Source organism: Eriocheir sinensis, chromosome 7, assembly GCF_024679095.1.
Source record: "Eriocheir sinensis breed Jianghai 21 chromosome 7, ASM2467909v1, whole genome shotgun sequence".
Classification (NCBI taxonomy): Eukaryota; Metazoa; Arthropoda; class Malacostraca; order Decapoda; family Varunidae; genus Eriocheir; species Eriocheir sinensis.
In genome coordinates, this window is record NC_066515.1 from 20291790 (window position 1) to 20306640 (window position 14851).

At 47.3% G+C, this 14851-nt stretch overlaps 1 protein-coding gene across 2 annotated transcripts; it reads left to right on the plus strand.

Annotated features, from left to right (window-relative positions):
- The first annotated feature begins 988 nt into the window (after positions 1-988).
- LOC126994371 (RNA-binding protein cabeza-like) lies at positions 989-12488 on the plus strand. 2 transcript variants are annotated; one of them, XM_050853687.1, is made up of 9 exons: positions 989-1155; positions 4812-5045; positions 5289-5681; positions 9240-9430; positions 10012-10188; positions 10392-10599; positions 10956-11066; positions 11749-11938; positions 12270-12488. In XM_050853687.1, exons 1-9 carry the CDS (start codon positions 1143-1145, stop codon positions 12301-12303), a joined length of 1551 nt encoding a protein of 516 aa, XP_050709644.1. In that variant the 5' UTR covers positions 989-1142; the 3' UTR covers positions 12304-12488. The 2 variants fall into 2 exon arrangements, with proteins under 2 accessions (XP_050709644.1, XP_050709649.1); XM_050853692.1 differs by having other exon boundaries at positions 10012-10170.
- Positions 12489-14851: the final 2363 nt, after the last annotated feature.

The following is a 14851-nucleotide window of genomic DNA, read 5'->3' on the forward strand; positions in this document are numbered from 1 at the left end:
GTAACTCATTTTTCATTTCCATTCAAACCTATTCACTTATTAGGGTGACCAGACGTCCCCGTTTTCAGTGACCTGTCCCCAGTTTTCACTGACTGAAAGATCCGAAAAAAACCCAATAAAATGTTGACCAAACTATACGTATACATAGTTGTGCACCATACTACTCGCACTGCACAGTATACATACAGTGTATATAACTAAGGAAATGATAAACAGCTTTGCACGGCATAATTTGCGAGATTGTCTTCCAAGAACATAAAATTATGAATGGTACGTAATTAAAGGCAGTGTCCCCGTTTTAGTTTTTCAATGACAAAAACACTACATGTTTTAGAGGTTTTTACGCCTCTGAACCGAAAATGTCCACGGATTTTGTCTCAGAAGTCACCTTATATATCATTAGTTCTTCTTCTTCTTCTTCTTCTTCTGAACTCTTCCGCTTTGCATCGCTTCTTAGGTCCTCCTTGGTAAGCACTTCTCTCCCTACACTTAAGTACTTCACTATACGCACATTCAAGTTACTTCACTGTGCACACTTATACACACTTAAATTTTTATTCACCCGGGCCTGCACTGAGCGGCATTTTCACTTTTCTTCCACTGATTTGCTTTCCTGTTTTTCTTTTCTCCATTTAATACTCTTTTTTTTTTCTTTTGGATGTACCTTCTATCTTTCTCTTAGTTATTACACAATTACACTTTTCTTTCAACTCTCTTTTCATTGTTTCCCATTGGTTACCAAATTATCGTACTCTAAGCTGCGTATTTACCGGTTTCTGGGTCATAACTGTTGCCAAGAAACACCGATAATTAACCATTTAAACGATAACTATATATGAAGGCAGTTATTTGAGCGATAAAAGCAGTTTTTGAGTCGGGAATTGGCAAACATAAGAGGCAGAGTACGACAATCTAGCAACGTTGGGCAGGAGGCGCGCGCATTGTGACGTCATGGAACGCCAACCAATCAGGAGGCTCGCGCAGGGTGACGTCACGGGGCGCCAGCCAATCAGGAGCCGCCTCGCCACAAGCCTCCCCGCGCCTGAAGACACCCGGCGCTCGTCTTATTTTCCTCGTTTTTTCCATCTCCCAGTGATCGCCGGGTACACAGCGGCCGCAGCAGAGGTCACAGGGCACCCAGGATGGCGGAAACACGTAAGCCACCACTTCGAATCCCGTAACAACCTAAAAAAACGCAAAACTTTTTAGGCGAGGCTTAGGGAGGGAGGGAGATGGGGTGATGCTGGCAGCCATTTTGTCTATGTTTGTTTGGCGTTGTTTTTCACGTTATTTTAAGTGATTTTACGTGATTTTCGATGTTTTTGGGGTGATTACGGGGTGCTGAGTGGCCCTGGGGAGCGTCGTGGCTGGGGTGCTTGGGGTTCGGGGTGTCACGTGGGGTGCTGGGAGGGCTGGGGTGAAAGCGGCGTGGGCTTACTGGGGGGTTGGGTTTGGGGTTTTGTGGTGTATTTTAGGTCCTTGAGTGTACTGAGGGGGTTGTGTGTGTTTCCGGGGCTGGGGTGTAAGGTTAAGGGTGTCACGTGGGGTGCTGGGGAGGGCTGGGGTGAAGGCGGCGTGGGCATCTTGGGGGGTTGGGTTTTGGATTTTTTGGGGGCTGGGGTGTAGTGAGGCCGTTGTGTGTCTTTCCGGGGCTGGGGTGTAGAGTACGGGGTATCACGTGGGGTGAAGGGGTGAGGAAGGCGGCGTGGGTTTTCTGGGGCTTAAATTACTGGGGTGTGGGGTTGGTGTAACTTCCTGAGGTGTAGTGAAGGGGTTGTGTGTCTTCCTGGGGATGGGGTGCAGGTTTAGGGGTGTCATATGGGCTGCTAGGGTGGACTTATTGGGGCTGGGGGGTCATGTCGGGTGCAGGGGTGAGGGAGGTGTGATCTTCCAATGGGGAGTTGAAATTATTGGGATGCCTAACAATGAAGAAGGGGTTGCCACCTCTTGCAGAGTTCAAACCAACATTTTGGATCCATTTTTTGGTCCCGGAATGCAGTGCAGTAATGGATGACTCAGAAAATAGAAGAAATTTTGATATACCCTTTGAAAACAAAGGGTGGGTTGAGGGGGGCAAAGCTTAACCCCTTTATGATGATGATGATGCTGGCGTCATGTAGTTCTATCAGACGTGGGCAACGAGCATGACGCCAGCGCTGGAGAGCGAGAAGCTATCTGGAATTTGAAGGTTGCGTGTAACTAGGTCTCTGTCGATGAGATGACTGATGAGTGAGGTGTGGGTACAGTAAAGTAACAGGGTACTGGAGTGTACGCCCATACCGAAGGTAAACGAGGATCAAGCCTCTACCTGTAACCCCTGAAACTACATCTCACCCATCGTGAGTAGTGGGGGCGATTCTGGAGCTGCCCTGTGTAGGCCACTCATTCTCTTGCAGTCTCATGTTCTTATGATGCTAAGTGACTAGCTGCCACCTCTTTTGTCCCTTACCACCACTCCGTGTTAAAAATTGCATACAGTTCCTGCCTACGCATCATGGTGTCTGCAGAGCGATTGTGTTCCCTCAGCCATCCTGTTTTGGCAGTCTTCCTTTAGTTTCTGCTCGTTGTGTGCGTGCTGAGTGTAGTCTTGACACCTCCACTGATATACATGATGTTCTAGATCAGGGGGGTGCAACCTTTTCACTTGAAGGGCCACTATTCAAGAATCGTATGTAATGGAGGGCCGCACATTGGGGTGTTTAGAATGACACTATAGTAAAAAACAACAGCAAAATTAGTCCTTTATTTTTAACATATGAAAAACATTGTGCGGTATAAGAAACCTTAACACAGGATATGTGAATGTAATATATAATACAAAAAATACAAAATCCTTTATCACTGTACGATACCTAGTTTCGAACTTCGAAGAGTCGGGCCGCACTTTACGATATTCAGTTTTGATGGATCGGGCCACACTGGAAGGTCTTAAGGGCCGCATGCGGCCCCTGGGCCGCAGGTTGCACAGGGCTGTTCTAGATGAACCAATATCTTGTTCAGAGGAGTGGGAAGCGGAAGTTGGATTTTTTGGGGAATCATGGAATTCCAGCCAAAGGGTCTGTCCAAATCAAAATCTGATTTCTCAGTTGAGTTATATGGATGATTTTCTACATATTTTATTCAATGAGGTTTATTCCAGAATGAAAACTACAAAGATTCAAATTATTTTTTGTTTCATTTCAACTTTGTAGGCAGAAAATTTGTGTCAAAGATTATAAACTATATTTTTCAAACTCCATTGTGATAAAATGAGCAACTTTTCTTCAATTAATTTTCCTGTACGTCGCACCAGTAAAAACTTGGAATTTTGTGGGAATCATGGAATTCCAGCCAAATGTGACAACTTAGAAAGAAATGGATTTCACAGCAGGGTGCGCTAAAAAACTCCTATAGAACATCTTTTATGACGCTTTCTCAGTTTCAAAGTTCATTTTCCACTGACTTTTGTGTTAGAGGGGGATCTCCCGAGAAAAACTTGCGGTCAAAGGAGGTTAAGGTTTGTGTTATGCTTTGTGGGCCAGTAGAAGTAAGTGGGATGGGTTAGCAGTGGGGATGGGTCCACTAAGTGGGCCGGTGATAACGGGTAGGAGCGGGGCGGTGGGGGTGCGCCTCAGGCATTGAAAAGTCATCATTTACTAACGGTTTCTGGGGCCGTGTTCCCCTGTTTTTCGCAAATAAAGCTTTAACAAAGCGTCAGACAAGGATGTTATTTTGGCAGTGGATGTTTGAGGCCCCGACCTAATAGGCAAAAATATGATTTGGTGTCACATGTGGATAATGAAGCACTTATAAGAGTAAATTTAGGGTAAACTTCGCTGAAAGTTAAAGGCACTGTGAGCGAGGCTAGCCCCGCCCCGCTCATCTTCTCGTGACGTCGATGTGACGTTTAGCTCTGACATATGAGTGATCATCCATCCAACCAGCAATTATGTCTTACTGCTTCACACACACACCCCGTAGTAATATTTAATCTACTGTAAATATGGATGTTCCTTATATGGACTATCAATTGGGGAGAAACAGTTCTACTCGAAGGAAATTACTTATCCTTTACATGGAAAATGTGACTATTGGTAGTACATGCTGCATGTATGTAAGCGAGCAGTATTTTCTGGTTTCATCCCTTGTTGGTTCACCAACGTCCCCCATACCCAACCTTTCCTTCCTCACACAATCATCCCCACCCAACTACCCAACAACACCTTTGTCGTTGGCGGGGCTAGCCTCGCTCACAGTGCCTTCAACTTTTAGCCAAGTTTACCCTAAATTTACTCTTATAAGTGTTTCATTATCCACGACACCAAATCATATTTTTGCCCATTAGGTCGGGGTCTCAAACATCCACTGCCAAAATAACATCATTGTCCGACGCTTTGTTAAAGTTTTATTTGTGAAAAACAGGGGAACACGGCCCCTGAAATCTTTAGTAGTGATATCTGAAAAATAAAACTATCTCCATAATGTAAAGCATCATATTTTGCCCAGAAATAAAGTCAGTGTCTAAATTAGATGGCTACCTTTTCCTCAATAATACCCATTGGGGTTGCTTGTATAAGATTAGATGTAAAAATCCATTGTAATTAATAGTGCATGAGGAAAAGCTTCGATATCCACGTTAGGAAAACAGTTGAGGACATTGAGGTTGTCTTATTATTTACTTCTCATTGCTAATTCATTGGCAAAATACTGATGGATGTGATTAGTGGACTTCTCTTTTCATTGTCTTTGCCCTGTATTTTTTTTTTTCATTTCCTGTAAAAAAAAAACGCAGTCAGCCATACCTAACCCCCCCTCCTCTGGCCTCCCCACAGAGTACAATTACAGTGGCGGGTACGCCAGTGGGGGCAGCAGCGGCGGTGGCAGCAGCGGCACCGGAACAGGGAGCTACGGGGGGTACAGCAACACCTCCGGAGCTGCCCCACCCCCCGCCTCCTCCTACACCCAGCCCCAGTACGGCGGCTACTCTGCCCCACCCCCGCAAGGCTACTCCCAGAGCCAGGCCCCTTATGCCGCCCCACCCACCTACGGAGCCCCGCCGCCCCAAGGTGAGTGTCTGGGCACCTGTGTAACACCTTAAGTTAATGAGACCTTGCAACACTCTGGCCTTCCTGCCTCAGTGTTGTGTTGTTTGTTTCTAGTCTCTCCCCAGGGGTGTTGTGTTGAGGAGGGGTGGTGTTAGTAGTGTTGCTGCCTGCCCGTCTGTGTCTGTTATAGTGTGCGTGTGTGTGTGTGTGTGTGGTGGTGGCGGTGTGTTGTGAGGTGACTGAGGTTGAGGTCCTACACGACAGGTGGGCCAGGCAGCTCATACAGTGGCTATGGGATGCAGCAGCAGAGTCAGCCTCCAGTGCAGCCTCCAGCAGCAAGCAGTGGGGGCTACAACAGCTATGGTGGAGGACAGTCTCAGGGCTATGAGCAACAGAACAGTAGCTACCAGTCGGGCAGTTATGGCCAGCCCCCCTCCAGTACTTATGGGGCCCAGCATGCCAGTAGCTATGGCAGCCAGCCCAGTACTAACTATTCAAACGTCCAGCCCCAGGGGAGCTATGGCGGCCCCCCGCCGCCCCAAGGAAGCTATGGCGGCCCTCCCTCAGGGGGGAGCTATGGGGGGCCACAGGGCCCCAACTATGGGGCGCCCCCACCCTCCAATGGAAGTTATGGTGGGCAAAGTGGTGGATTCAACAGTAAGTGATGCCTCTTGAGTGTCGTGCTTTGTCTTACCTTTCAGGGATGTGGCACTGACTAGACTGTACCCGACTGACCTCTTAGGGACCTTGTTAATGGATGATGATGATGCCCTTCATTCACTCCCTCACTTGCCAGCCTTCCACTGGCCCACTGTGGGGCACATGGAACATTTGATGAAGTGGTACTCCTCTTCTTGCAGTCACCAGTCACTGGGTGGCCTTGCTCTTGCCTTCCTTCCATTGTTGTTGTTACCAGTCACATGTTTCATGTCTGCCTTGAGTCTCCACACTTCACACTTGAGTTCATGCACTGATGATCATTATTGGAACAATCCTTTGACTAATAACTTAATGATGTCATACAGCACTCAGAGGCCTGCTGGTGTAGTGGGCGCCTGGCGGGCCGTGGCCAGGCGCTGGATAGTGTGTGGCGGGAGTGTAGAGAGAGACTGAAGCAGGCGGTTGTTGTACCCTCAGGATGCGGCCCAGCATTTCTGTGTACTAATGCAGACTGCTGAACTTTTCAAGGTGGTCTAGGCATGGCTCCTCCCCCCCAGTCAGCCCCCCCAGGCTATGGTGGCATGCAGGGGCCCGCCGGGAACCGACTCTCAACCCCCATTCCTAGGTAAGTGTAACCACCGCTCGCAAGGCTCACTACCTGGTCTTGTTGATAGACTATAATTCACTCTTATAGTCTCGCTCATAGAGTTCAGTTCATCTGAGGCTTTCAATGATGGTTGCACTACTATTCTTGCCAGAGGTTGATATCTGGAGTACTATTTTGAGCATAGTACATGATGACTTTTTGGTACGGTACACTGACTCCAGTTCATGGTCCTGAGGAGTTGTTTTTTGGGTCACTGAGGGGGCTTCATTTTATTTGTACATATGGTAAATGGTAAACTATTGATTTGAGTAGTATAAGGATGCTGCTGCAAATATTTAACTTATTTTTAAGTTTTTCTGACAGGTTTATCCCTTTGTAAGAGTGGAAACAGAGGAGAATGATGAAGAGTTGTTATATGCCTATGTATTGTGTTGTATTCTTGATAACGAAAAAAAAAGAGGTCCCCAAAGTACGTAGAAGAATTGGGAAAAGAAAGTGTCAAGATTGCTTAAAAAGTAACCAATGAATACCAGAGTTGAGTGTCCATACGTGGTAACCTTACACGGATAATGATGAATACCAGAGTTGTGTCAATCCATGGTAAATAGTAACAAGGCTGAGGATGGGAATACCTTTGTGTCCATGCAGAGCAGTGTGTGTGTTGCCCTGCGTAGCCCCGCACAGAGTCCCTCCTGGTATGGTGCCTGCCACACAGTAAGAGATGTCTCAGTGTGTCTAAAGAGGAAAAGTAGGCAGGTTATTCAGTTTTGGAGGCTATACAAAAAAGAAAAGAGAAAGTGTTCATTTGAAAAGTTTAAAAGCTTGTCAGTTGGGGCCGTGGCCTCGTAAAGTAAGACAGTGTTGGCGGTGACGGCAGAGCGGCGAGGTGTGTGGTGGTGGTGAGGCCGGGCAGAGGGTAGCAGGAAGATGCCCCAGTAATGCTGTGCGCGGGACACCAACAAACAACCTTCCCTTGATGTCAACTCGCCTGTAAACCAAGCTGACTCTCTTGAGACTTTCAGCTCCACAAGATTTTTTATTGCCAGGTGACAGTTGGCTCTTCATGTGATCTTTAATGCACATGAACAATCATTACTTCCTTTCAGCCACCAGTTTAACAAGATTTCAAGTTGCATGAATGTATTAACCATGGATGCATTGGAATGCTTGTTACTCTGGTCTTTTAAGCCACTATTATTGACTTGACTCTGACTGTCTGACTGTACGACTGCCCGACAACTTGACAGCTTCGTGCCAACAGAGCAGCTGATGTCAAAGTGTCTTCTTACAGGCGGGATCAAGGGAGAGGTTATTACAAAGGTAACAGCATCTCATGGTGCTTACGGTTTTTCATCAGTTTTGCCCAGCAGGCTTCCGAGGGGGGAGACCCCACCCCAGGGGCCGCTGAGTCCCCCTGGGCTGCGCTCTCCCCTCTCAGGAACATGCGGCCTCAAGGTGATGTCTGGTCATTGCAGTACTTGCTTACTCTCTTAATGCATGGTCAAGGAAAGTAGTCTTAGTGTGTCATTCACTTGAGGCCGTGGTGCAGCCTGTGTGTATTTGCATATCCTCAATTACATGGAACTTTGGTTTCCTTTATTTTTACAAAGTACTTTTATTATTATCTAGCCCATAGTTTAAGTTTCCCTGGAGTACTTAGGCGGTAGTCATCTTCACCATTGGTTCTTCGAGTCAGTCATCAGTCAATTGAGGATAAGCATTTATGTTATTAGGCTTCATCTGTAAATTTAGTTTGTGGTTGCACAGGCACTGCTAAGGGAATGAATAGTGTGGCCCTCCGAGTCAGGTGCCAGCCAACCACAGGTCTGGGATACAGCGCCAAGGTCAGGAGGGTAGAGTGGCACGCCTCAACCAGTCATGTGTCGGGTGTGGCGGGAGCATCACGGGTAGCATTAAGGTGTACGGTGACAACACGAGGGTTTCATGAAGCACATACAACAGGTTGGGTGTTTTGAAGTGTTGAACGAGTGTGTTGGTGACGATGCCCCCAAGTGACGTGCTGTTTTTTAGTAACGCAAGAACACGGGAACAGGATGCCATGAACCACCCGAAGGTGCTGGTACACTGTGTACACTATGTTTTGATTTTTATATATGGAAAGGTGAAGCAGCTCCTGGTACTCTATACTTGGTACACATACTAGGTTGCATGCCCAAGGTGTTAAGCAGGAGGGACGTGTCTTAGTTTTGGTATGTCAGCGGTAACAAGCAGCGGCAACAGCCCCCAGTGTTGCCTTAGCTATGGCGGCGAGAGTCAAGCAACACTCTTGCCCGGCACGGAGCACCTTCAGCATGTAGTGTGTCAGTCCCCGGGTGTGGTGCCCCTCAAGTGCCACGTGCCGCTGGTGTGGCGGCCAGGACAGGAAGAGTGAGGTAGTTGCGAGGGACCAGCGTGTGGTTGTTCAGGGTCAGGGAGGTGGTCAACAAGGGTACACAAACACCTATATTCTGTGTTACTTTTCTGTGGTGCTAACGATAACCTGTCGGTGTGCCGAGGTGTGTTGGTCAGTGCGTGCGCCCCAGCTGGGTCGTGTTGCTGGGGAGGAAGGAGTGTAGATGAGGCCTAGGCGGGCAGTGGTTCTTTGAATGTGTTCATGTAGCGCTAAGAAGCAGACTTGCCTAGTCAGAGTGTGCCGTCTGTTGTAGCTTAACTATGATGATTCTCCTAGTCACCCATTGGCACTTTGATTTAACCGTTCAGTCTAAGCAAAGCCTATCCCTATACATAAGCCACAACCTTGTACATACTCGCCAAGGTGACAAAGCCCACGGTGTGACGAGTTCCTTCCTTAACGAGCCTGGCTTCTTAACGAGCCTTGCTAAGCCATGACACACCTGTTGGGGCTTCCTTTGGCCAGCATGAACAAGCTGTACCTGACGTGGGGTGTGGGAGGCCAGGCTAACGGAGGGTTGTGTGTTGGTGTGCAGAGGACAGCGGCGGGAGCTACTCCAGCCGCTCCTACGATGGGGATAGTCGTGGCAGCGGCTCCAGCGACCGCTTCAGGGGCGAGTCCGCTGACCTGGTGATGCAGGAGGACACGATCTTTGTCTCTGGCATGCCCACCAACGCCTCTGAGGACGACATCAAGGAACACTTTGGCTCCATCGGTGTCATCAAGGTGAGGAGGAGAAGGAGAAGGAAGTTCTTGCTGTGATTGTAGGAATATATTAACATGCTTTATTTTAGGTTATATTTATTCATTTTTTGTGTTTGTGTGTGTGTGTGGTGGATTTTAACTTAGCATTTTTTATTGTAGTGTCTCAATTTATTTTTTATTGTTGAAGAATCGAGGTGTCATTTTTGGGGGAATATTTCAACTTGTTCTTTATTTTTGGGTTTCGTTCTTGATATGGTGGAATGAAGCTGTTCGTCAATGTTTGCTGGAATATTTCAACTTTTGTCTTACTTGTATCATTGAAGCTTTCTGTTACTAATGAACTGTACATGTAAAAGCTTCATGGGGTTACATATCATAGTGACGAGCAAATCATCATCATCATAATCGAAGCTTCATGGGTTACGTATCATAGTGACGAGCAAATCATCATCATCGAAGTTTTCTGTTACTAATGAACTGTACGTGTAAACAGCTTCATGGGGTTACATATCATAGTGACGAGCAAATACCAAGTAATGGATTGACTAGAAATAATGAGTTCGTGGCATCCATATCCACTTTTATCCTCTTTTTTTTTAAAGATGGATAAGAGGACCCAGCGCCCCAAGATCTGGATGTACAAGGACAAGGCCACCGGACGCATGAAGGGCGAATGCACTGTGACCTTTGATGACCCCTACACTGCCAAGTCTGCCATCTCCTGGTTTGACGGCAAGCTCTTCATGGGGCGTACTGTCAAGGTAGGGGACAGAAATATGGTAAGGGGTGGCTAAGTGATGTTAGTTGGGTTCTCTTGAGTTAATGAGTAAAAAAAAGTATGGATAATATGATGGTTGGGGGAGGTTAAGTAATCTTGGTTAAGTCCCTCAGGCCAAAAGAAAATATGGTATGATTATCCAATTTATGAATGTTTTTATTGTTCTATATTTTATTATTTTATTTTTTATTTTTTTTCCCCCAGGTCCAGCTTGCAGAGAGGCCCAAGAGTAGTTATGAGCGAGGGCGTGGTGGCTACGGCGGCGGCGGTGAGGAGCGTGGGGGCGGCCGTGGGCGAGGGGGTGGCGGCGGTGGCGGCGGCGGTGGCGACAGAGGGTTTGAGAGGCGCGGGGGTGGACCTCCTCGTGGGGGCGACCGTGACAGCCGTGATGGGCCGCCCAGTGGAGGCCGAGGTGGGTGCTGGCGGGGTGAACGGAGATGGATGGAGAGGATTATTACCTTTTGCCAGATTATTTAAACGTCACTCGTATTAACAGTTATGTGGCTAGTTTGGCATATTAATTACGCTTTCATGATGGAGCTAGAAGTGATGGATTCTCACAGTTATTTATATGTTAAGTTACATTGGAAGTGATGGGTAAGCTTCACTCCTTTATTTTGATTAGGCTTCAATTCCATTTAGTTTGTTGATTCAGGGTATTACTTCTGATGCAGTTCAGCTGACATAACATTCCTCTTTCCTCAGTGTTAGTAATGTTTCCCCTCATGCAATTCAGTCATCATAAGTCCTCTTGCTCTCCCTCCACAGGCCGTGCAGGAGACTGGCGGTGTCCCGTCCCAAGCTGCGGCAACAACAACTTTGCCTGGCGCTACAGCTGCAACCGCTGCAACGAACCCAAGCCAGCCAGTGCTGATGACGGTAGGTGCCGCTGCCCTCCCTCGGCTCTGTTAGAGTGCGGCCACACTGCACGCGGTTTGCTGGAAGGGTAGAGGGTAGCGGGACGCCTAGCGGGTCAGAGGCAAGAACAAACACATGTTATTTAATACGAGTGGCCATACAGGACACGGGTAGCGGGTTCCCTCCAAACTTACCCGCTACCCGCGTCCTGTATGGCCACTCCTATTAGATAACGTGTTTGTTCTTGCCTCTGACCCGCTAGGCGTCCCGCTACCCTCTACCCTCCTAACAAACCATGTGCAGTGTGGCCGCACCCTTACTGAGGCTAGGCTAGTCACTGATGCTCTTAAAACACCCTACATCAAACCCCATAAGGGAAGATATAGATGTTAAATAAAAAATAAATACCTTAGTCTAGTGTTGTGTATGAAAATAGTTTGTTGTCTTCCCTCTTAAAACATGCCAGTCTGGTGGTGTTGTCTTACGGAATTATAGTTTTGCTCCCAGTTGAGTTATTTTACAGCATACAAATTCTTTTTACTCGTTCTACTGGTTTCATGTTCAGATCTTTTTATTGACTATATAGGTATATGTCTCTAGATGATGCTGAGTGAGGTAACATCATAAGGTATAGAGTGCATTGAGATCTTTTCATTTATTCTTTGTCTAAGTTGATGCTGACCCTGGTAACTTCCCTTTGCAGATGCTAATGGCGGTGGCGGCGGCGGTGGTGGTGGTGGTGGTGGTGGTTTCCGTGGCGGGTTCCGTGGGCGAGGGGACCGCGGGGGCTTCCGGGGCCGCGGTGGGGACCGTGGCGGCCGTGGGGGCATGAGGGGCCGGGGAGGCTATGGCGACCGTGACGGCGACCGCGACTCTGGCGGACCCATGAAGGGGTGAGTTCGACTGGGGTGGGCTTTGATTATTTATTTTTATTGATGGTATTTGAAATTGTTCTCATTTTTGTCATTTTCTCCTTGTGTTTATTTTCCTATATATGTTTTTTTTTTTTTATGCTTTGTTTTTTTTTATCCCCTATTTACAACATTTTCTCTATTACTATCTATTTTTCATTTAACTATCAATAACTGCTTCTCTTCTATCCATTCTTTATTTTTATTTCATGTACAATTTATTATTTTTCCATTCTTCATCTGATCCTTCATTCATTCTATTTGTCTTATTATTATTTAATTTTAATCTAAAACTTCTCTCGTTCTTCCACAGTGACCGCGGGCCAGGCAGATCAAGGCCTTACTAGACCAGCCCAGTGTCCGCCCCAAGCCCGTATGTGTGTACGCACGTGTGTGGTGGTGTCGGTTGTCTTACGCTAAGTCTAAGCCTACCCAAGGACGTTCTTTGCATACTGAGGAGTACTGGAGGAGGTGAAAATTTGTCGGTTTCTCTGTATTATTATCCAGTGTTGTTGCATCTCGGGGTAAGAGGCTCCAAGTGGGAGGCCTCATTATTTTATTATTCAATGAAATGAATACCTGTGCTCATTTTTCTGTTTTTTGAGGGAGGCTCACTGGGCTCATTATGGTAACCTGTGCATTCATGTGGCAGGTTGGTCGTTCCCTCATACTTCTAGATTTAATGTGAAGTACCGTTATTATACTACTGCCCGTAAGATGCAAACTTTAGAAGGTACAAAACCGCGCCAGTGTCCCGATCCCCAAGTAGGAGTTTTGGCATTACGCGGGACACCGGCGCGGCCCCACAAGGATTCCCACCAGTCTGAACTCTGTACCGATAAGTCTTGTATATTTAAGTCTGCCTTTAATTGCTGTCAGGGGAAGGAGGAGGAGGTTCAGAGGGAAGGAAATTTGTCACGGTGGGATGTATTTATCTGCCTTTTAATAATTGCGGGGGGTAGGGGGGGGAGTCCAGGGGAGATAAATTTGTGAATGCTGGAGAATTAAAATCGTGTAGGAAGCTTTGTCTTTTTGTTCCCTTCATCTGTGTGTGTGTGTGTGTGTGTGTGTGTGTGTGTTTTGACAAACTTCTGTTACACCTGCAATGAGATACAGGGAAGGAAAATTAGTGGGGGAAGCAGCTACAGGGCAGTAAAATCTATAATAAAAAAAACATTAAAAGCCCACTAACCACTGCTCCCATTAACCCGGTAGCTGTGGGGATCATGTTTCTTAAAGGTCCCTCCAAGCGTGGTCCCGTGGTAGAGTCTCAGCCTTGCACTTCGGCGGGATGCTAGAGCGTGAGTTCGAGACCTATCCGGTGCCATGGGGGTGGAAAAGTGGGCTCTTTCCCGACACCCTCAGCCCCGGTGTTAGGCCTCCTTGAAAGAATTGGGTATCTCTCTACCAGCTGTCTGGGGGGTTGCGCGGCATGCACCGCCTTCCTCCAACGAAATAAAATAAAAAATAAAAAAAAATAGATGAGAGATGAATTTACGAGTTGCTCAGTTGATGCAAATACGGCTGGAGATTTAAATATGGTAATTAACAGTTTTAAAGACAGAAGGCAGAAGGTGAAAGAATAACAAGTGCTCACGAGTAGTATTGTGAAGCGACAATTAACATTGGATTGCAAAAGACCATCAGAATCCAACTAGGAATAAATACGATATACGCAAAGTCCCTCCCTACCTATAAATATTAGAAGTAGCACAAGGAGAGAGAGAGAGGAGAGGAGAGAAAGCGAGATCGAGCGAGAGCTATATATAAACTACTATAAATAAACTATCCATGAAGCTATATATAAAAATTCAAAGTAGTACAAAAGAGTGGAGAGAGAGAAGAGGAGAGGCGTGGCGATCGAGAGCGACGTCGTCATCGAGGTGGAGGGAGCAGTTGAACCAGCTGCCGGCGAGTCAGGTGGAGTGAGACGCCGGGCTAACGTGAGCAGGCTGTCTCCGCCAATTTACGTCGTGGCCTATTGCGCCGGTAGGCTTCTTCCCGGTGGATCCTGATGGTCAGCCCAGGGCTACTTCCCGGTGGGGCCTGATGGTTGGCCCAGCCCGGTAGGTTTGTTTGAGGGGCCTGGATGGTATTCGGCCCCAGCCCGTCATGGCGCAGGCAAGTGTTTACAGTGGCTTGGCTCATGCTGCCCCACGGAACTCGTTCTTGATTCTTGCGGACGGTTTCCTCCAGAGTCCGGGTTGATGGGTGGTCTTCAGGACAGCATGTGGGTAGTTTTAAGCCACTCGGCGGTGACTGACAAATCCGAGGTGGTAGCGTGGAGATTCAAACTCGTGGCGTCCATCACGAGGTGAATGTGGGCCCAGCACGCTACCACTCAGCCACCGCCTACCCTAGTCTAGCTGTGAAGCAGAAAAATAGCTCCAGCCTATCTGCTCTAGTACCCTCTCTGGTTCATGATCAGTCCAATCCGTGAGCTTTTGTTCACGGATAGGGCCTGCTCAGTAAATCGTTTCCGTGAAATACCGGCTTTACGGCCTCAAAATTTCTTCTGATGAGAGTGAGGTCAGCCACTGAGGACATGTGACACTCTCTCTCTCTCTCTCTCTCTCTCTCTCTCTCTCTCTCTCTCTCTCTCTAAGAACATATATGAACATAGGAAGGCCGGTAGGCCTGTTCGAGGCAGCTCCTCTGAACCTAAGCTCCCGTACGTGTAGCTCCCGTGTATCTAACCCCACCAAATATCGCTGTCCATGAATTTATCTAATCTATTTTTGAATGTGACAATTGTATTGGCACTCACCACATGACTGCTAAGCCTATTCCACTCATCCACCACCCTGTTTGTAAACCAATTTTTGCCTATGTCCCTGTTGAATCTGAATTTATCCAGTTTAAACCCATTACTTCGTGTCCTACCCGGTTCTCTTA

Excerpts from the sequence above, each read along its gene's own strand:
- LOC126994371 (XM_050853687.1), top strand. Across the intron at positions 5,046-5,288 it reads CGGAGCCCCGCCGCCCCAAG|GTGGGCCAGGCAGCTCATAC; the intron begins GTGAGTGTCTGG and ends CCTACACGACAG. Across the intron at positions 9,431-10,011 it reads GCTCCATCGGTGTCATCAAG|ATGGATAAGAGGACCCAGCG; the intron begins GTGAGGAGGAGA and ends TTTTTTTTAAAG.